The sequence below is a fragment of the Stegostoma tigrinum genome, chromosome 26, assembly GCF_030684315.1.
Source record: "Stegostoma tigrinum isolate sSteTig4 chromosome 26, sSteTig4.hap1, whole genome shotgun sequence".
NCBI classification, from domain to species: Eukaryota; Metazoa; Chordata; class Chondrichthyes; order Orectolobiformes; family Stegostomatidae; genus Stegostoma; species Stegostoma tigrinum.
The window spans coordinates 13,416,219-13,437,729 of NC_081379.1; the positions used below are offsets into that span (position 1 = coordinate 13,416,219).

Consider the following 21,511-nt stretch of genomic DNA (forward strand, 5'->3'; position numbering starts at 1 on the left):
GCCCCAGCCTCATCAGCCTCTCCCTATAGCTCAAACCCTCCAACCCAGTCACATGCTTGTGAATCTTTTCTGAACCCTTTCAAATTTAACAATGTTGGAACCAGAATTGTACATAGTATCCTTTTAAGTGGCCAAACCAATGCAACTGTACAGCCACAGCATGACACTTATCAGAATTAATTTCCATCTGGTGTTGCTCTGCCCAATTTACCAGCTTATCACTATCTGACTATAGCCTGATAACATCTTCCTTACTGTCAACAATGCCACCACTTTTCGTGTCATCTGCAAACTTAATTAAACCGTCTATATTCACACCCAAGTCGTTAACGTACATAACAGCAGGATCCCAGTACAATCCATGTGTGTTATGCTGCTAGTCATAGGATCCAGTTTGTAAACTTTTTTTTATTCATTCACAGGATGGTGGCACTGCTGGCTAGGTCAGCATTTATTGCCCATCAGTAATTTCCCAGAGGGTAGTTAAGAGTCTCCCACATTGCTATGCCTCTGAAGTCACATGTAGACTCGACTGGATGAGGATGGCAGCTTCTTCTCTGAAGAACATTAGTGAACCAGATGGGCTTTTCAGACCACCGGTTTCATGGTCTTAATTCCAGGTTTTTTTTTATTGAATTCCACCATCTGCCATGGTGGGATTCAAATCAAGGTCCCCATTACCTGGGTCTTTGGATTAATAGCAATAACATCACTAGGCTATCACCTCTGCTTAAACTTGCCTTGGATCTCATGAGCTCTTTTGGATCAACCTTCCATGTTGGGCCTTTCTGAGTCCATGTACACCACATCAACTGCATTACTTTCATCAATATATTTAGTTGCCCTTCACTCTTAGGGAGGAACACCCTGGCCCTGGACTCTCATGGCACTATTTTTAAAAGACTCCTGCCCCTCAACTGTGGACTTATCTGCAAGTAGCTGCCCTGTCTGTTTGCCAGATCCCATCTGATATTGAAATAGGCTTTGCCCCAATTTAGACACTTAACTGCTGCACTACCTTTATCCCTTTCCATTATGACCTTTTAACCTTAGACTGATGGCCACTATCCCCAAAATGTTCTCCCACTGACATGACAACCCCTTGACTGGCTTCGTTTCTTAGGATTAGGTCTAACACAGGCAGTCTCAACAGAGATGGGGCAATGTACTGATACAAAAGGCTGCATTGGGTGCACTCTTTAAAAATTCCACCCCATGTAATCCTTTCAGACGAAGGAGATCTTGGATGTTAACAAAGTTGAAATAACTGACTGCTATAACCATATTTCTTTTGCATCTCTGATTTACCAATTTAACTGCTTTTCCAACTCTTTCCGATTGGGAGCCTCTGGTACAATCCCAGCAATTATTACCCCTTTTTTAAAATTTATAAAGTCTATTCAGAGAGCCTCATTTGAAGACCCTTCTAAGACATCCTCCCTTATTACTGTAGTAGTGATTTAATTTATCAAGTGCAGTGCTCCCACCTCATACTTCCTCCCCCTTCATCCCCGAAACTTCCGTATCTTGGAATGTTGGGCTGCCAGTCCTGTCTTTCCTTCAAACATTCTCAGTGATTGCAACAATATCACATTCCCACATGGTGATTAATGTTCTAACTTCATCCACCTTACCAGTCATGCTCCCCATGTAGATGATAGCTACCTTCATTCAAATGAGTTGGCAGGGTGACTTTTAGCTTTCAAAGTTGCATCTTGCTCTTCTGTTGTCTGTCACTTGTCATGGAATGCAAAGAAATGTGCTGTGGCACATTTCAGTATTTCAGTTGTTGGGGAAAATATTCAATACAGATCAGGTCCAAGTGGCTCATTTCACTATTTCTAAATGACCTTGAGCTGAATTCAGCTACAGCAAGCTGTGTTAAACTTACTGTTTTTTTATTGTTTAGATGTTAGGGTTTAAAAGTAGTCTTAATTAAGACTACAGGGTGTTAGTGAGGCTGCTTCTGGAGTACTTTGTACAGTTTTGCCTCCCTTATTTAGGGAGGGATATATACAGACTTCGGAGACTGCTCAAGAGACACTCACTAGGCTGATTCCTGGGATGAATGGGTTCAGTTATCAAGGATGGCGGTTAAACCTTTATTCATCAGAGTTTTGAAAAATGAGGTGGCGTTTTTGAAACATAAGATTCTGAGGGAGCTTGATGGGAGATGCTGAGAAGATGCTCCTAATAGTGGGGATATCTTGAACTAGGGGGCATAGTTACAGAATAATGGATGCAAGGGTAGCAAATTCTCTAGCCTAAAGAGTTGTGGTAACTAGAATGCAAAATACTTAGACGAGGTAGACAGATCTTTGAATATCTACCTGGGAAGCTGAGGGCTTTGAAAACCTGGCACAAAAGAGTAGTTGAGGCCTAGGGCAGATCAGAAATGATCACTAGTGAATGGCAGGCAGGTTGAGGGGCCTGTGGCCTATTTCTGCTCCTATATCTTATGATCTTACATAGAACAGAGGGTTGGAGTGGACGAGCCCACCACTGAAGAGGTTCAGTCACCAAGCTGATGTCTCAGAAGCAAACATCAATTTCCAAGAGAATGTCAAGTCATACTTAGGGACTTTGTTTCCAGAGTGTATGTGACTATGATCTGGGAAGGAAGGGTTAACTTGTTTACTGAAAAACTATGGTCCAAATCAAGGGGTTGGATCGTAAGACATGGAGGCAGAGCTTGAGTCTGCTCTGCCATTTCCTTCCTTCATTTATGGGATGAGGGAGTCACTGAGGGATGAGGGTAGGCCAGCATTAACTGCCCTGTGGGCAATAATGAGTATACCACATTGCTGTGGGTTTAGAGTCACATGTAGGCCAGACCAGGTAAGGATTAGATTTCCTTCCCTAAAAGGGATTAGTGAACCAGGCTGGCTTTTCCTGACAATAGGCAATGGATTCATGCTCCTCATTAGATCTTAATTCCAAATATTTATTGAATTCACATTCCACCAGCTGCCATGGCAGGATTCAAACCCAGGTGCCTGGAACATTATCTAGGTCGGTGGATTATAGTCCAGTGATTAATACCAGTAGGCCATCGCCTCACCTAAATTTGATCAGATCTAAGGTGGTTGATGTAATAATGCTCAAATCCACTTTCCTGTCCTTTCTCCTAAACCCTTTATTCAAATTCTGATTAAAAATCTGTCAGTCTAGCACCCTCGACACCTGCTATGGTAAAGAATTCAACAGATTTCATTATCCTGTGAGACAAGGAATTGCCCTAAACACTGCCTTAAATCAGTGACCTTTACTCTTCCACACTTGTAAACAACCCCTCAGCGTGTCTTAGTCTAACTCTGAGCTTGGTAACCCTAAAAATCCCTGTATGCTTCAATACAGCCCCCCTCATTCTTCTAAACTGCAATAATTACAAGCCTGATCTACTGTCACCTTCCTCATAAGAATTTCCCTTTATAATCACTATCAAGTAGTGTACCTTCTTTATGCTGTCTCTGGTTTCAGAATATCTTTTCTTGTATGGGGGACCTAAAACACTTCACTGTATACTAGGTATGGTCTGACTAGTGCTTTGAATAGTTCTGACAAGACTTCCCATTTTTATCTTCTATTTGCTTTGAAATGAAGGCACATAATTCATTTACCTTGCTTCTTACCCACTGAACTTGGATGCTAGCCTTTTGTGATTCAATCGTAAGGAGTTCCAAATGCCCTTGTGCTGCAGATTCCTGCTGTCCTTCCCTATTTAAATAATACTTAGCTCTTCTATGCTTCTCAAAGTGCATTCCTCACGTTTTCTAATCACCGAGTTTTCGCCCACTCACTTATCCTGTTTATGTCCCTTTGTAGACCTTTGTGTGATCTTCGCTACTTGCCATCCCAATGTGGTTAGAGTAGATTCACTTCTATCATCCAGTTCATTCTTTGTATTGAATTTGAAGTTACTTTACTATCTACATGATGCTGAACAGATCAGCAAGACAAGTTTGACTATCAGTGAATCCTGAACTGAAGCTTGCTGGTAAAAAGTCAGATGGGTCCTGATTTCAAATGTAACAAGAGCTGGGTGTTGAGAATTTGTCTGGCTTCTTCCATGTGTTGAGATATCAATCCCAGTATTCTTTATATATATTCAAACGTTGAATGTGCTTTTTTTTGGCGAAGATGTCCATTATCCTTTTACTCCAAATGTTCAAGTGCTATTTGAAAAGAGAATATATCAAACAGCTGGATAAACAGATATGTAGAAGAATAGCTTTTGAGCCAAAAGCATTTTTGCTTATACTGGTGCTGAACGTTAATGTTCATTCTAAAGGTCTCAACCCTGTTTAGCCTGAGTGTGCTGCCAATTCTGTTTATGCAGTCTAGGGAACTCTGATCTATATTTTTGAGGCAGGGTTGTCATTTTTCCTGGTAAATCTTAAAACACCAAATCATTATATGCACCTTAAAATGAATGTAATCTAACAATATTGATCCAGATTTTTGAGGCCGTGAGGCATCAGATATAAAAAATAATATTAGAACTTTTCTGCCCTAACTTGCAGTACTGCTGGCTTAACCACATCACTGCCATCTGCTGTTGGAAGCTTTTATTGCGTACAAAACAAGCTGATTGTTCAGCTAGTCTGCAGGTGCTCAGTTTCTGCAAGATCAATGCTACTAATCCCATTTACCTATCTTTCCCCCATATTTATTTCTGCTTCATCCAATAGCCCATGTTTAAGATGCGACCAACAAGATTTTTTGCTTCAGTAGAGCATTATGATGTGCATTCTATTACCTTCGCATATTTAAAAGAAAATCTTGCCCTCTGTCTTATCTCTTTGCTGTTGTGTCTGTGCCCTGAGTAGACAGATTAATTTTCCACCAGTTCCTCTCTTCCTGTACTGGTACATATAAAAATCTGTATTGTCCTGCACAAATACCGTTAACTCTTTACTATTTTGAAGGTAATTTACCTTCTAACATAACTAATGTTATCAGTGTGAACTTAGAGGGCTATAGGATAATTAATGAAGTAGGAACACTAAAGCCAGAATATCATTTGAAGCTAAATTGTTAATAAAGGCAGCAACATTTCATAGCTGCGTTTATTAGTGACCCCATTTCTATCCCAAAGTTGAAATTGAGATTATGTGCTGACGGTTCTTGCACTCATCCATTCACAATTCCTCCAGTAATGCATGATGCATTTCTGCATGCAGCAACGCTTGGGAATACTAGGTTTAGATTGATATGTAGTTTTAATTGCCACTTCAAATGCTAAGTAAAACTCTCCAGTGAGAGCGCTATATCGTCTCCCTTTGAAATTCTGTGGTATTATCACCATCAGCATCGGTTATCGTTGACCAAAAACCACCAGAACTGGCTCTTCAATTGCTATGGCTGCTAGAGCAGTCATTGAGTAACTCATCACCTGATGCTCCAAGGCCCACTCACCCTTATTACAGAACAGTCTTACCTTGACATATGACTACAATAATTGACCAGAAGCACAACAAAACAATCTGATAGGTGCATCATTGACTGACATAAAACAGCCGCCTGGATTATGACGATATGCCATGGCTGATCTATGTACTGTCATGTTTTACAACAACTTCTAAATCTGTGGCTCCACCCAAAAGGCAGCAGATGCATGGAATCAACATTGCCTCCAGGTTCCTGATTTAATCGTTGCTTCCTACTCAGTGTTGAATTCCTTGGATATCTGACCTAAAACATTGAGGGCACACCTTTGCTGTAACGGTTGAAGAGAGTCTATCGCTACCATCTTCAAGGTCTCTAGAGCCAGACAGTAAATGCCAGTTTTTTTTAAACTTGTGTACTTACGTTAAAAATGGATAGTATTTAGAAACAAAATAGAATGCATTTGAGGACACTGAAATTCCTTTCAAAAATCATGATTGGACTTCCAGATAAAGTAGTGGTCTGAATACCCCAGAATTGAGATCTATTGAATGTTGTAATGAGCAATCATCTTCTTGAAGGCATGAATTAAGGTATACAGTATGAATATTCTCATTGAAAAGGAGTCTAGACAGTGAGTATTGGCAGTCTGCTCAATTTTGTAGCATATCATCCACCCATATTTTCCAGCAGTGGTCACTGCATTATCATAGAACGTGGGAATAAATGCTGAATATTTGCAAGGGGTGCAAAGGAAAAACACATCCGTTCTTTTCCTGGCAAACTAGACTGATAATCCATCATGTACTGGGGCATGAACTCGGAGTCTACTGATCTGCATGGATTTTTATCCATCTCCATCAAATGAACCAGGTGGAAAACAGACCTCAATGTTGCTGCTAGTTTGGGGGTAATGATAAAGTTTGTGTTTTATTAGAAAAGATTCAGTTATGAACTCTGCTCACCTGCAGTTGAGCATATTCTTGAGGTAATAGTGTGAAGATTTCTCTGTAACAGACTAAACTTTAGAGCTTTCAGCGAGACCTTGTCCTTTTTGGAGTGTGTACACTCTGAAAGCTTGATTTACTTTGCAGTTTGTTTTGAAAGATTGAGCTAACTGCAGAGGGAAAGTCCTGATTTTAATTATTGAAATCAGAATGATAAAACAGTGCAGGTAGGAAATTAGTCTGCAAGATGAGTGTCTTGTATAACTGCTCTGAGTTGCTCTGGTTAGGTGACATGCAAGGTATGATGGTGCATTAAGGGGAATGTTTATCATATAGAGGAATGATAGAAGAGCTATTTTATGCTATGAATGGTAATGACCTGGAACTTGTAGGCTAAGAGAGTGGTGAAAGCACAGACCATTCCTTTTGAAAAAGTTAAAAGAAAATGGAAGCTACAGGAATAGAGGGGGAAATAGGATTCACTGGACTGCCATTCAGAGTTGACATGGATTTAATGGATGGAATGGCCTCTTGCCCTCAGGCTCTTTTGGGTAAAAGGTGATGTAAAGAAATTCAATTAGCATGATAAATTGTTCATAAGGTTGCAGAATCAGAATTCTGTTGAAAGTAAAATGATTTCTATTTCTTCTAATCTTAGTGCTTCAGAGTGGGGTTTTGGTTAGGACATTCATTTGTGTAATTTATCTTTCTATTTACTGACAGAAGCATGATCCTAACAGCAGGTAATTCAGTTTGGGTGAGGGGGGTGGGTGCGAACTCAGATTTATTCCAGCTGCAGCAAAAAAAACCACAGTGGTCCTCCCAGCTCACAAACTGAACTCTGAAAAAGGGTCGCTGGACCTGGAATGTTAACTCCACTTTCTCTCTACAGATGCTGCCAGACCTGCTGAGTTTGTTCAATTTCTGATTCTGTTTGATTTCCATCATCTTTTTTTTTGTTTGTTTTGTTTAGTAGTCCCCTCCATACTTTGTCGCAGAAACCAGTCAGAGTTGCCTTTGAAAGCTTTGGGAAGGCAGTTTTGTATCCGCCAAAATTGCTTTACAAGAAAAAGGAACTGAGTCTGTAGGAAAAATTGGAGGGTCATGTATTCAAAGAACTAATGGAAAGATATCACAGAATCATACATTGGAAGATTAGCTGGAATTCTGGAGGGCTGTGGTTTCGTTCTGAAAGAAATGAGCAAACTCAAAGATTGTAATGTATGATGGAATTCTTGAGGGAAGTTAAAAAATAGAACTGAGTTTATAGCATAAGTAGTTATTAAGTTAATAGTGCTTGCTTTGAATAATTTTTGATGTACAGTAAAGTTTTAGCATAATTATCTGATTAATTGTCAATTAATTGTTGGGTTTTTTGGATTTCATCATTGAGCGTTAATGGTATGCTCCACAGATGCTGTCTCAGCTGAGTATGTCCAGCATCTCCTGCCTTTAATTTCAGATTTCCAGTATTCTGCTTTTTGTTTCTATGTTGGACGTTAGTGAAATTCTCCATTGTTTGGGAGTTCAACAATTCTGTCAGCAGAAAATTTTAAAAACACAATTTCAACTTCATTGCTCCCGACAGATTGTCTGTCTCTCTCTTTCTCTCAGGCCTGGGAAGGTCAAGTGGCAGTCATACAGCAGTACTATTTGCTGCATTATGGAATGTAATTATTGGGCAATGAGGGTGGCAGGATTCTCATTCCAATTCTACATGGAATTTACAGCACAAAAACAGTTTTGTTTTTTTGCTCCAGTTCACTTAATTTTAAAGATGTCCATTAATCTTCTCTTTGAAGAAAATGCCCCAGCCTCTCTTTAGGTTTTCTTGATCATTATAAATTCCCAGTTCTAGTGTCATGCAAATATTTCTTCACCAACTTCAGTAACCTTTAATCTTATATACTTGACTCAATCCATTTCATTCCTATCGACGTTCCTTTGGGAGCAATGTATGTGCTACTCTATGAGCACAGTCTCAACTCTGACCCTTCTTAGATCATCTAAAGTCCACTCCCCTAACGTTGCTCATGTAATTCGATTATTGCATAGGTGGAACTTAAAAGCAGCCTGTTCTGGCAGAAACATTGTCAATGGTGGCACTTGATGATTAAGACCCTGGAGGTCTTGAGAAGAAGTGCTGCCAGGTAAACCTCTTAAAAATCCCACATACTATTTGGCATTGTCTTCATTTGATGATTGTAAGTCTGTTCAGAATTAGAACGTGTGTAGTTTGTTTTGAGGATTTCCTGAGTTTGCATTCTATTCAGTCCAGTTAAATTTACATTTTGTTTGTTCCTGTTAACAGATCTGGCAGATTCCAGAGAATGGACTGACAGTTCCCATTACAGAGCCTGTTGTAATCTTGGAGGGGCATGCCAAGAGAGTTGGGATTATATCTTGGCATCCCACTGCACGCAATGTTCTTCTCAGTGCAGGTGAGGTGATCTCCTGCTCTCTCTCTCTCATGTATTCGCTTAATGTGGGCTTGTTATTCTGCTGCTGCAGTTGAAACAGGGATCTGCAATGTCTTTGCATTCTGAAGGAATTCCATCTGTAACAAGTTTTCTGTTTCCTGAATGCCAGGTTGACATGTTAAGAAGCCCGTCTCCTTGGTAGACACATTTCTGCTCAGGTACTTAGCAGCTGCGGTATGGGCCTTCCTATGTGTAAATCTTAAAATATTCCTGTGATAACATTAATTAAGTTTGACATACCAGCAATCTGTCAGAAAAGGCTGAAACTCCATGCAGCTAATTCCAGATTTTTCAAAAAAATTCCTGTCATATCCTGCAATTAATTTGTTTTGCATTAGTTTTCCCTGAGCGTTACAGTATAAATTCACCACTTTTGTGTATTTGGTTAAATCTAAATTAATCGATCTGTTCTAGGTTTGTTAATGCATTACAACAGAAGCCCAAAGTGTAATGTAGGCTATATCTGCCTTACCCTTTTATTTTCTGTTTGAATATGCTTCATAAGTGTTGTTCAAAAGAATCCTTGAAGCAGTTATTTTTCATGGTACTCTTTGAAACTCAGATTGTGAAAATTTTATGTCAATTTAACAAAGTTATTCAAATTTCATTGGTTTGGATCTTTTTGTATTAATGGTTGAGTTTTTTTTTTAAAAACCCCTTTAACTGGGCATGAGCGGAAACTCTAACTTATTAGAACCTTTTTTTTAAGAAGATAAAGCAGGCCCAAGTTACCCATTATAATAAAATGTGAGGCTGGATGAACACAGCAGGCCCAGCAGCATCTCAGGAGCACAAAAGCTGACGTTTTGGGCCTAGACCCTTCATCAGAAGTTTATTATCTTGGATTCTCCAGCATCTGCAGTTCCCATTATCACTGATCCAAGTTACTCATTAGCCTACTTCACGCATCTGTAAGTACTGATGTGAGACTCATTACTTATACATTTCATTAAAAGTCTGAGTTCTCAAGTGATTTCCTTTGTATGTCTGGCGTTTTTTTCTGACATGGAGATTGAGAAGCCTTGGAGAACCAAAGTGTGCCACTGCAAATTTTCACTAATGGAACATTTTAATAAAGCCTTAACATTGAAACATTCATGATTTCCATAGATGCCTATGGGACTTAGTAAAATAATATTGACAGCAAGATTATGGTTCCTGTGTGTAGGTAGCGGGCTGATTTAAATTGTGTTAAACTTTACAAAAAGTTGTATATCTTCTGCCTTTGCAAAGTTTTCCAGGGGTTTCCATTCAAAAGATTTGACCTTCGAAAGGCAAATGTCTTACCACAAAATTGTTGATACCCCAGCTGTATGCCAATAACTGTTGTGTTGCTAGGGTGTGCTCCCAGACTGAACTTGGTTATATTAGCAGATCTGTTTGAGCTATTGCAGACATAGTGCACATGAGGTCAGTACCCTTGAGTTTGTGGAGTGAATATTGACTCATTTGCTCAAGTCTTAGGGATTACATGTCGAGCATTGAGTGAGAACTAAATTTAGCACTGTAATGCCTCCAAAATGAACAGCCTGTTTGATGCTAACCATCGTGGATTCTGAAAAGGAGGATGGGCACATCTAAGAGGTAGACAATGTTGATTGATATGGTTTTGTATTCCAGTATGTTTTGCAAAATCACGAAACTGTTACAGGGCAGACAAAGGCCATTGAGCCCACATGAATGACAGGAATATAAGAGCAGGACTAGTCAGTCAGCCATCAAGCTTGCTCTGCCATTAAATATTATAACAGCTGATGGGCTGCTTTATTGCCTTTTATCCCCACTGTCTTAACTCTACTGCACTTTCTTCTTGGGGTAAAAATGTCCAAAAATGAGCCATCCTCTGAGTTAAAAGAAAATCTTTTTGGTTTGGAGGGATATCGCTAGGTGTGGGACTAGTTTTGTTCGGGCTAATGTTCAGCATGGACTTGTTGATCCAAAGGGTTTGTTTCCATGCTCTCTAGAATTGATACATTCCCCTTATTTTCTGCATTTGTGTCCCCTTGCTCTAGAGTGCCCAACCAACGGAAACATCTTGCCTGAATCTACATTGTCTATTCCTTTTGAAGAGTTTGGTAGATTTCAGTGAGATCATATCTCATTCTTTCAAGCTGTAGAGAAAACAGGCCCAGTTTTCTAAATCATTGGACGGTCATACCATGGTGGTAACCAGTCTGGTGAGCTGCCTTTTGCACACTCTTTGGGAATAATCCTGCTGAAATAAGGAGACCAAAACTGCTCTCACTACCCCAAAAACAGTCTAACCAAGCTCTTGCACAATTGAAGCAAGACCTCGCCACTCATGGACCCAAATCCTCTTGCAATAACCCTTCTGTTAGCCTCCCCAGCAGCTGCATGTTAGCCTTGTGAATCCCAGACAAGGATACCCAACGCATTTAGATTTCTCAACCTCTTTAAGAAATATTCTGCACATCAGTTCTTCCTGTCAAAATGAATAACTTCACATTTTTCCACGTTATGTTCCATCTCTCCTGTTCTTGCCCAAACACTTAACCTGTTCAAATCCTCTTTGAAAATGTTTTACATCTTCACAACGTGTTCCTGCTTTGCTTTGAATCGGCGGCAAATGTGGTTGACTCTCAGTTGCCCTCAGACATGGCCTGGTAAGCCATCCAATTGTACCAATCACTACAAATTCTCAAAGAAATGAAACCAGATGGATCACGTGGTGTTGACCTAGGCACTGGAAAGGACGGCAGCAGAAACAGTCGTATTGACCTTGCATGGCCCTCACTAACATGGGAACCAGTGCCAAAATTGGGAGAGCTGTCTCTGACTAGTCAAGCAACAGCCTGACATTGTCTGCAATGTGTGATTCAGGAGTATGACTATGTCCCAGACACCACCTTTCCTGGAAATGTCCTGTCCCATTGGCAGAGGCAGCAGCACGGTGGTATGAGAAGATTTGTAGCTCAGGTTGAGGTTCTGGATGTGAGTTTGCTCGCTGAGCTGGAAGGTTAGTTTTCAGACGTTTCGTCACCATTCTAGGTAACATCGTCAGTGAGCCTCCGACGAAGCGCTGGTGTTATGTCCCGCTTTCTATTTATCTGGTTAGGTTTCCTTGGGTTGGTGATGTCATTTCCTGTTCTTTTTCTCAGGGGATGGTAGATTGATTTGGAGCCAATGCGTTTGTTGATGGAGTTCCGGTTGGAATGCCATGCTTCTAGGAATTTTCGTGCGTGTCTCTGTTTGGCTTGTCCTAGGATGGATGTGTTGTCCCAATCAAAGTGGTGTCCTTCCTCATCTGTATGTAAGGATACGAGTGATAGTGGGTCATGTCGTTTTGTGGCTAGTTGATGTTCATGTATCCTGGTGGCTAGCTTTCTGCCTGTTTGTCCAATGTAGTGTTTGTCACAGTTCTTGCAAGGTATTTTGTACGTGACGTTCGTTTTGCTTGTTGTCTGTATAGGGTCTTTTAAGTTCATTTGCTGCTGGTTTAGTGTGTTGGTGGGTTTGTGGGCTACCCTGATGCCAAGAGGTGCGAGTAGTCTGGCAGTCATTTCGGAAATGTCTTTGATGTAGGGGAGAGTGGTTATGGTTTCTGGGCCCGTTTTGTCCATTTGTCTGGGTTTGTTGCTGAGGAATTGGCGGACTGTGTTCGTAGGGTACCCATTCTTTTTGAATACGCTGTATGGGTGATTTTCCTCTGCTCTGCGTAGTTCCTCTGTGCTGCAGTGTGTGGTGGCTCGTTGGAATAATGTTCTAATGCAGCTTCGTTTGTGGGTGTTGGGATGGTTGCTCCTGTAGTTCAGTATTTGGTCCGTATGTGTTGTTTTCCTGTAGACGCTGGTTTGAAGTTCCCCATTGGCTGTTCGCTCTACTGTGACATCTAGGAATGGCAGTTTGCTGTTGTATTCCTCCTCTTTTGTGAATGTTATGCCAGTAAAGGGTATTATTGATGGTCTTGAAGGTTTCCTCTAGTTTGTTTGTTTAGTGATGACAAAGGTGTCATCCATGTAGCTCTGGGCGTCCTCAACATTGACTCCAGACCCTGTGAAGTCTCACGGCTTCAGGTTAAACATGGGCAATAAACCACCTGCTGATTACCATGCACCATCCTCCCTCAGCTGATGAATCAGTACTCTTCCATGTTGAACAGCATGGGGAGGCACTGAGGATGGCAAGAGCACAAAATATGCTCTGGGTGGGAGATTTCAATGCCTACCACCAAGAGTGGCTTGGCAGCAGACTCCTGATCAAGCTGGTTAGCTTTCCAAGGACATAGCTGCTTGGCTGGGTCTGCGATAGAGCGTGAGGGAACCAACAAAAGGGCATAATGAACTTGACCTCGTCCTTGCTAATCTGTTAGCTGCAGGTGCATCTGCCTGTGACAGTATTGGTAAGAGTGACCACCGCACAATCTTTGTCGAGATGAAGTCTTGCCTTCACACTGAAAATAACCTCTGTCTTGTGTGGCACTATTACCATGCTGAATGGAACAGACTTAGAACAGATGTGGCAACACAAGACTGGGCATCCACGAGGGGCTGTAGGCTGTCAACAACTGCAGAAGTTTATTTCACAATTCATAACCTCGAGGCCCAGCAATTTCCCCCACTCAGTCATTACCATCAAGCCAGGGGACCAACCCTGGTTCAGTGGAGACGGCAGAAGGGTATGCTAGGAGCAGCAACAGGTATACCTGAAGATGAGGTGTCAACCTGGCGGAGCCACCAAACGGGACTATTAGCATGCCAAACTTTCTAAGCAACAAGCGATAGAGCTTAAACGATCCCCCAACCAACAGGTCAGATTTAAACTCTGCAATCCTGCCACATTGAGTCATGAATGGTGGTGGGTGATTAAAAAAAACTCACTGAAGGAGGAGTCTCCACAAATATCCCCATGCTCAATGATGGAAGAGTCCAGCACATCAGTGCAAAAGATGACTGAAGCATTCTCGGCAATCTTCAACCAGAGGTGACGAGTGGATGATCCATCGTGGTCCCCAGCATTACGGATACCAGTCTTCAGCCAATTCGATGCACTCCACGGGATATCAAGAGAAGGTGAGGCACTGGATACTACAAAGGCTTCAGGCTCAGACAACATTCTGGCAAAGATACTGAAAACTTGTGCTCCGGAACTCAGTGCTCCCCTAGGCAAGCTGTCCGCTGCTGTTACAACACTGAAATCTACCCGACGATGTGGGAAACTGCTTAAGTATATCCTGCATGTAAAAAGCAAGGCAAATCCAACCCAGCTAATTACTGCCCCATCGGTCTACTGTCGATCACCAGTAAAGTGATGAAAGGTATCATCAACAGTGCTATCCAGCTGCACCTGCTCAGCAGTAACTTGCTCAGTGATGCCCAGTTTGGGTTCTGCCAGGGCCAGTCAGCTCTTGACCTCATTACAACCATGGTTCAAACATGGGCAAAAGAGCTGAAATCCAGAGATATTGTGAGAATGCCAGATCTCAGCGGCAAGGACCTGTAACAGAACTAGAATTGGTGGGTAATGGGGGCAAACTCTCCAGTGGTTAGTCGTACTGGAGTCACAGGAAGATGGTCATGATTGTTCGAGATCAGTCTTTGCAGCTCCAGGATATATCTGCAGGAGTTCGTCAGGGTAGTGTCCTAGGCCTAACGATCTTCAGCTTTATCAATAACCTTTCCTCCATCATAAGGTCAGAAATGGGAATGTTCACGAATGACTGCACAGTGTTCACCATTCGCTTCTCAGACACTGAAGCAGTCTGTGTCCAAATGCAACAAGATTTGGACAATATCCAGCTTGGGTTGACAAATGACAAGTGACATTCCCACCACACCAATGCCAGGCTATGACCGTCACCAAGAAGAAACAATCTAGCCATGACCCTTGACAGTCAAGTGTTACCATCACTGAATCCCCCACTATCAACATCCTGAGGGTTTTTGATCAGAAACTCAACTGGGCTCCTATAAACGCACTGGCTAAAGGAACAGATCAGAGGCTAAAATATGCAGCAAATAACTCACCAACTAACTCCTCAAAGCCTGTCAGTCATCTACAAAGCACAAGTCAGGAGAGTGATGGAATACTCCCCACTTGCCTGGATGAGTGCAGTCCCAACAACATTCAAGCTTGACACCATCCAGGACACAGCAGCCCACTTGATTGGCGCTGCATCCACAAGTGCACATTCTCACCACCACAGAAGCCCAGTAGCACCAGTGTATACTATCTACAAGATGCATTGCAGAACTTCACCGAAGATCCTCAGACACCACGTTCTAAACCTACGACCACTTACATCCAAAAGGTCAGGAGCAGCCAATATAATGGAACAGTGCCCCCTTCAAGTTCCCTTCCTATCCACTCACTATCCTGATGTGGAAATACATCACTGTTCCTTCACTGTCACTGGGTCCAAATCCTGGAATGCCCTCCCCGATGATATTGTGGGCCAATCCACTGCAGGTGGACTTTGGCGTTTCACGAAGGCAGCTCACTGCTATCTTCTCAAGGGCAACGAGGGACTGGCAATAAATCGTTGTCAGCCAGCAACTCCCACATCTGACAAAAATGAACCAAAAGTTCACAAGTATTATATTTGGTCCCCACAACCAAATTATAGGTATTGTAAATGGCTGGGACCCCAAGTACTGACCCCTGCGTTGTCTGACTAAACACCATCTACTAACACAATAGTCCATTTATTCCTGCTCTGTTTGTTTGTTAGCCAATCCTTGACCCATGCCTCCTGTCTGTGTGCTTTAATTTAGCCAACCAAACTTCAATGTGTCCTTGTGAAAAGGCTTCTGAGAATCCAAATATGCTACGTTCATTGACTCCCCGTTTATTAGTTTTGTTCATAACGTTCTTGGAAGTTCTAAGTTTATCTAACATAATTCTCTGTGTGCAGATTCTGACTGCGCCCAATCAAATTATTTTCATGCAGGTGCATATTTATCACTTCTTTCTGACAGATTTGAACATTTCCTGTCTGCTTGCTTAAATGGTGGGGTGACATTTGCAAGCTTCCGATCTGCAAGAATCATTACAGAATTTATGGAATTTAGAAATATTACTCCAAATGCATCAATCTAAACAGATTGCGCACATTCATTTGAGTAACATTCTATTAGGCTTCCTAACTGTTTCCAACATCTGCATGTTAGACGTCAGTGACTTTGATAGGGGCACCCAAGTCCTCTTTGGATATCTAGACTTTCCAACCTCTTTCCATTTAAGAAATGTTTTGTTATTTGAGATTCCACACTTTTCAAATCTTGAGATCTTCCCTCATGATATACATAGCCCATCTCATTTTATCGGTGCAACTCTACCTCCTTTTCCTTCTTGCCTGTCCTTCCTAACTCTCAAATATCCTTGACAAAAGCAAACAAAAATTGCTGGAGAGCCTCAGCAGCCCAGCAACCTCTGGAGAGGGAAATGGCTCACATTTAGAGACCAGCATGGCTCCTGTTCAGAACGTACTGGACTTGAAACGTTAACTCGTTTTTTTTTCCTCTGGACACAGATGCTACTGAATCAGCTGAGTTTTCCCATTGTTTTGTGTGTTTATTTCAGATTTTCAGCATCCACAGTATTTTGCCTTTCTTTGCACATCCATGACTATTTCGTTCTTAGTCCTGATCACCATGCAACCATATTTTGTCAAAGCGTTTATCTCCTATTTACCTGTTTGTGTTGTTAGATCATCTAACTTATTGCAATTGCACGCATTCAGATAGAATGCCCTAACTTTGTCTTTCTGATCTTATTCTGCTTTGTTTCTTCAGTGTGGTCTCCCTGTAGCTTTTCTAACTCCTGTAAACTGTTTAACTCTCTTTTCTCCTTATGAAAATATCAGTCCCAGTTCTGTTGAGATGCAACATATCCACCTTGTACAGTTCCACCTTTTTCAGAAATCTGACGTCCTCCCTCCTATACCAGTTCCCAAGCCACATGTTTGATCGACCCTCGTCTCGTGCGCACTAGCACATGGCGCTGGGAGTAATTCTGAGATTATTGCTCTTGAGGTCCTGATTTTTAATTTTCTCTTGACTCCTTATTCTTCTGCTTTCAGGACCTTGTGCCTTTCTCTACATAGCAAACTCATTTAGTGTTTCTAACAGTCTAAAACTGAGGTAGAAGTTTATACCAGCATATCTGACTGCAAATCAGAAAACATTCTGATGTAACTTGACTTTTTTGGATTACTTATTGAAGGGTTTAAGCCAATAAGAGGGCACGGGAATCTTGGTCTTTTAAGTGACACTTAAATTAAACTATTGAATGAAAACTGCTTTCAGAATTTGCCACCTGACTTCTGTCTTACTGAGATGAATTTGATTATCCCCACCCTGACTTTGAAAGGTTAAAGCTTGGCAGTCTTAGCAAGTTTAGGGCATGCTCTGCAAAGAATTGTACACCGAGGCATTTCTGTATTTGCATGAACAAATCCATGACCATATGTGGAGGCAGTCTTATTTTCCATGTTTCCTTTGAAGAACTCCGCACTAAATGCGCAGTCTTGGTTCGCAGCTCTGCCATGTCATAGATGTAACTGAAGGGCTGGCCAGGAATGTAGTGAGGTTGTCTAGAGATATTAATTCAGTATCAGAAAGGAGCCTATCATTTAGAGAAGTGTCAGACTGATCAACCAGGAATTAATGGAGGATTATTGTTGTTATCAGTTTGTTGGCCTGCCACTGGTTGGCTGGCACTGGCTACTGCATTTTGACGGAGTGGCAGAATGTGTGTGAATGTGTATGTGTGGTATTCGGGCATGAGTGAGTTGATTAATGCTTTGAATCAAACCACTTCCTTCTTTTCCTATATAATGTTGAGTTTTTATCTGTTTGGTATGAACTGGTATTACAAAGTTAGGTTCCTCCCTTTGAGTTTTTTTTCATAGATTGCACGTTTTGTAGGACAGCTCTAATACATAACACTTTTGAGGAAAAGGTGTTTTTATCCAGTTTCCCTATTTTAACTTAGTATGGAAGTGGAAAATGATGTGAGGTGGTCTAACATTTTCTGATCTACATCACCTTTAGCTCTGTTTTCATCTTAGGTATTCCAGACTTTCTCTAAACAGAGGTCTCTACTGGAGGAGTTTTGCATGTGTCCTAAGTTGATGAAGCTGCAGAAACAGCAAAACTCGTTAATGTACCTGTGCTATTGGGTAATGGTATTCAGAACATGAAGTGGGCCACTATTCAACAGTTGCAAAAATAGTCAAATCCCATATGACATACAAGTAGTCAAGACAAAACCTCTAATCATGCATCAACTTCCCAAAAATGCTTGCTAATGCTGATTGGATTAAATGATTTGACATGTCAAAGGTCTTTGTCATGAAATTTTGACGTGAAGTTTGATTCTAGAATAAGATGCATTGTCTCTAGCTTGAGTCGAAGGCAATATTTGATCCCTGTGTGGTGTGTAGGCAAGGAAGAAAATAAGTTGACATCACTGGCAATTCTTTTATTGAACTGTCTTCAGTAAACCTCAGATCCTTTTATTACAATCAGCTGATGGTTGAGTCAGCATCCCTCTTTTCAGTCCCCTTGGTAGGCTGCATCAAAGATTTAATATTAGCCTACAACCATATCTCACTTCAAAAAAACAGTAGTTACTAAATAAGGAGCAATTAAAGACCAATTTCAAGATTTTTGAGAGTGAACAGAAACATAATTTATTTGCTAACCCCCAAGAAAAATAATAAAGCATTAAAGATGCACAAGTGTTGAGTTTAAGAGGGGTTAGTGTCTAGTACAAAAAGAAAGATGAAAGAACATACAGCCCCTCTACTCCTCCTCCTCCTCTTTTTTCTTCCCTGAGCTCCCATACCCTTCCCCGTTTCTGAAGAAGGCTCCTGACCTGAAATGTCAACTTTCCTGTTCCTCTGCTGCCTGGCCTACTGTATTCCTCCAGCTCCACACTGTTATCCCTGATTCCAGCATCTGCAGTTCTTGCTATGTCTGAGCTGAGTTTCTGGGTTGTTAATGTAGCTATTATATCTCTAGGCCATCACCTCCCCTCTGTATCATTATCTTTCTCGTGCTACCTCTGAAAAAAGGGACAAACTAGCTTTAATATCTCCATTACTCCCTTGGTCAAGTACTAAGTTGAGATGTATCTAAGATTAAAACTGAAACCTTCCTGATTCCTGTGGCTCAGTATTACACAATACACTGCATTTACCCTCTGAAATAATTGTTCTACTGTTCCAAACTTGGGTAGTGATTTGAGGAACTAGTTTTATATTACAGTGCATTTACAGAACCCAAACATCCCATTTTAGCTTAACTGTGTGATGACAGTGATGTGCATATGAGATGATTCCGGCCCTCCTTTCTCTCTATTGAATCAACATAACCTTCTTGACTTCCTTATTTAGTGTTCGCTTAAACCAGGGCAAACATTTTGGGAAAACCTATGAAATGGGGCTGTTTTATACCTGGGAGCTCTGAACTGAATTTTACCATCACCTCATTTGGTGTATTCCCTTCTCCACCTTTTAAGTAAATGTCTTTGAATGTATGGACAAAGCAGTAACTCTCCACTGTCAATAATATTTTAGTTAAATGCTTCTCACACAAACATACCACCTTCGCACATATTAGTTCCAAGAAGGGTCCCTACTAAGATTGACCCAAGAATCCTGAATACCATGCATTTTTGGTATTTTCTACTTGGAGCTTTTAGAATTTGTGCACTTCCATTTATACCAGCTTATCTCATCCTGTCTCTTAACCTTTGTCTGTCAATGCTACATAGAGAGCCATCAGACTGCTTCAATTACTTTTCTTGTGACAGTGTAAATGGTCATTCCTGTTAGCAAGCCCCACTGCCTTTGAATGATAGCATGACCTCATGCGCAAAGTATTTGATACTGTAGTGTTCCCAGGTTGAACAATAAATCCCTTATGCTGCTGATTAACTGCCTCATAATGCTAGTCTTTCCAACTGACAAATAACACCGACACACCATGTAATCTTGAGTCATAAAGAACATGTTGGGTTTATTAGGTGATCAAATTTAACAAATATGAGAACAGAAACAGTAGATTTCAGTCGATTTATAGTAATTACTCCGTGATTTGTTGGGACATGGGAGCCGGAGTTGGCCACTTAGCCTCTTGAGCTTGTTCCAACATTCACTTAAATCATAGCTGATCTGTAGCTTTACATCATTTGTGTCTTGTTTTAGTAACCGTTCATACTCTTAACTAAAAATCTCATTCAGTATCCTTATGGAAGTAGAGAAAATAGGAACTGCAGATGCTGGAGAATCTGAGATAACAAGGTGTAGAGCTGGGTGAACACAGCAGGCCAAGCAGCATCATAAGAGCAGGAAGGCTGACATTTCAGGCCTAGACCCTTCATTTTCTGATGAAGAGTCTAGGTCCAAAACATCAGCTTTCCTGCTTCTATGATACTGCTTGGCCTGCTGTGTTCATCCAGCGCTACGCCTTGTTATCTCCTGGTGGAGGTAAGTGGTTCTGAGCGGTTCTTGGGGGAGGTGGTGCCCTAATGGTGGTATTGCGTGACTAGTATTCTAGAAACCCAGATACTGTTCTGGGGACGTAAGTTCCAATCATGTCGTGGTGGAATTTGAATTTAACAAAAATTGAGAATTAAACATCCAGTGACTGTGAAACCATTGTCATTTGTTGGAAAAACCCATCTGATTCACTGGTGCCCTCTTAGGGAGGGAAGTTTGCTGTCCTGATCTGATCTGGGCCTACAATGTAACTATGTGCCTGCCAAATTCTTTAATCAAAAGCATCATGTTGGCATTCTGATGAATCAGATGCTGCACCCTTTCAAGGCCAAAATCACATTCATCAGAATTAAATGCAGTATTCCAGATGTGGCCTAACCCCTGCAGACTTGAAACTTGTGTTCCAGATTTTGAATAAAATTCCATTAGCCTTTTAAAATTTTGGCTTGTGTTCCTGTACTTAGACACAAATATCTCTCTTCATAAATAATTGCTAACTTCTTGTCATGTGGAAAATAATGTTTTTATCTTCTCTAGAGCGCAAAGTTAGAGACGTTACACTTTCCAACATTGCATTTCCAGCATCTACTACATAAAGGAGTTGAGTAATGTAACTTTGTAACTTCCTGCTTCTTCTATTTACCCTTCCACGTAACTTAGTGCCATCAGAAAACTTAACATATACAGGCCTTCATTCCTTTGTTTCAAAACATATACAAATAGTGGAAAAACTGAAGCCCCAGAACACATCCTTGGAAGCATCACCATTCCATCTTGCCAGGGAGTATATAACTGCTGTTCCTATTCTCCCTCTCCTAGCTTATTTCCGATTCTTACCCAACAGGTTGCCAGCAATTTAATGTACTCTTATTTAGAACCGAATCTCCATAGACCATGTCTTAACAACAATGTTTGACACATTTCTGAGAAAAAAAATCATCTAAGTTTGTTGGACAAGACTTGCCTGTTACAAGTTGATGTTGAGTCTCTCTAATCACCTTGTGTTTGCCAAATGCTCAATCATTCTAAATCTCAGAACAAGATTGAAGTGACGTCCTTACAGCAAACGTCAAGCTGATAGCTCTTTCCAGTCTGATATTTTACAAATGAGGATTTTTTTATTTCTAAATGCCATGCTACTTCAGTGTTGTCTTAACTTGGAAGATATTTATACAAAATGTATCTGTAAACTGGTTGCCCACAAAATGGTTTACTCTTGCGTCTTGCTATCC

General features: G+C 41.0%; 1 protein-coding gene across 2 annotated transcripts in view; it reads left to right on the forward strand.

The window, feature by feature from the left end:
- Positions 1-21,511, forward strand: part of LOC125464034 (coronin-1C-like) — a 171,267-nt gene that overhangs the window by 123,818 nt on the left and 25,938 nt on the right. For both annotated transcript variants that reach the window (XM_048556002.2, XM_048556003.2), the window contains exon 4: positions 8,647-8,776. In XM_048556002.2, the coding sequence (XP_048411959.1) occupies positions 8,647-8,776 (130 nt within the window). The remainder of the gene's footprint in view (positions 1-8,646; positions 8,777-21,511) is intronic.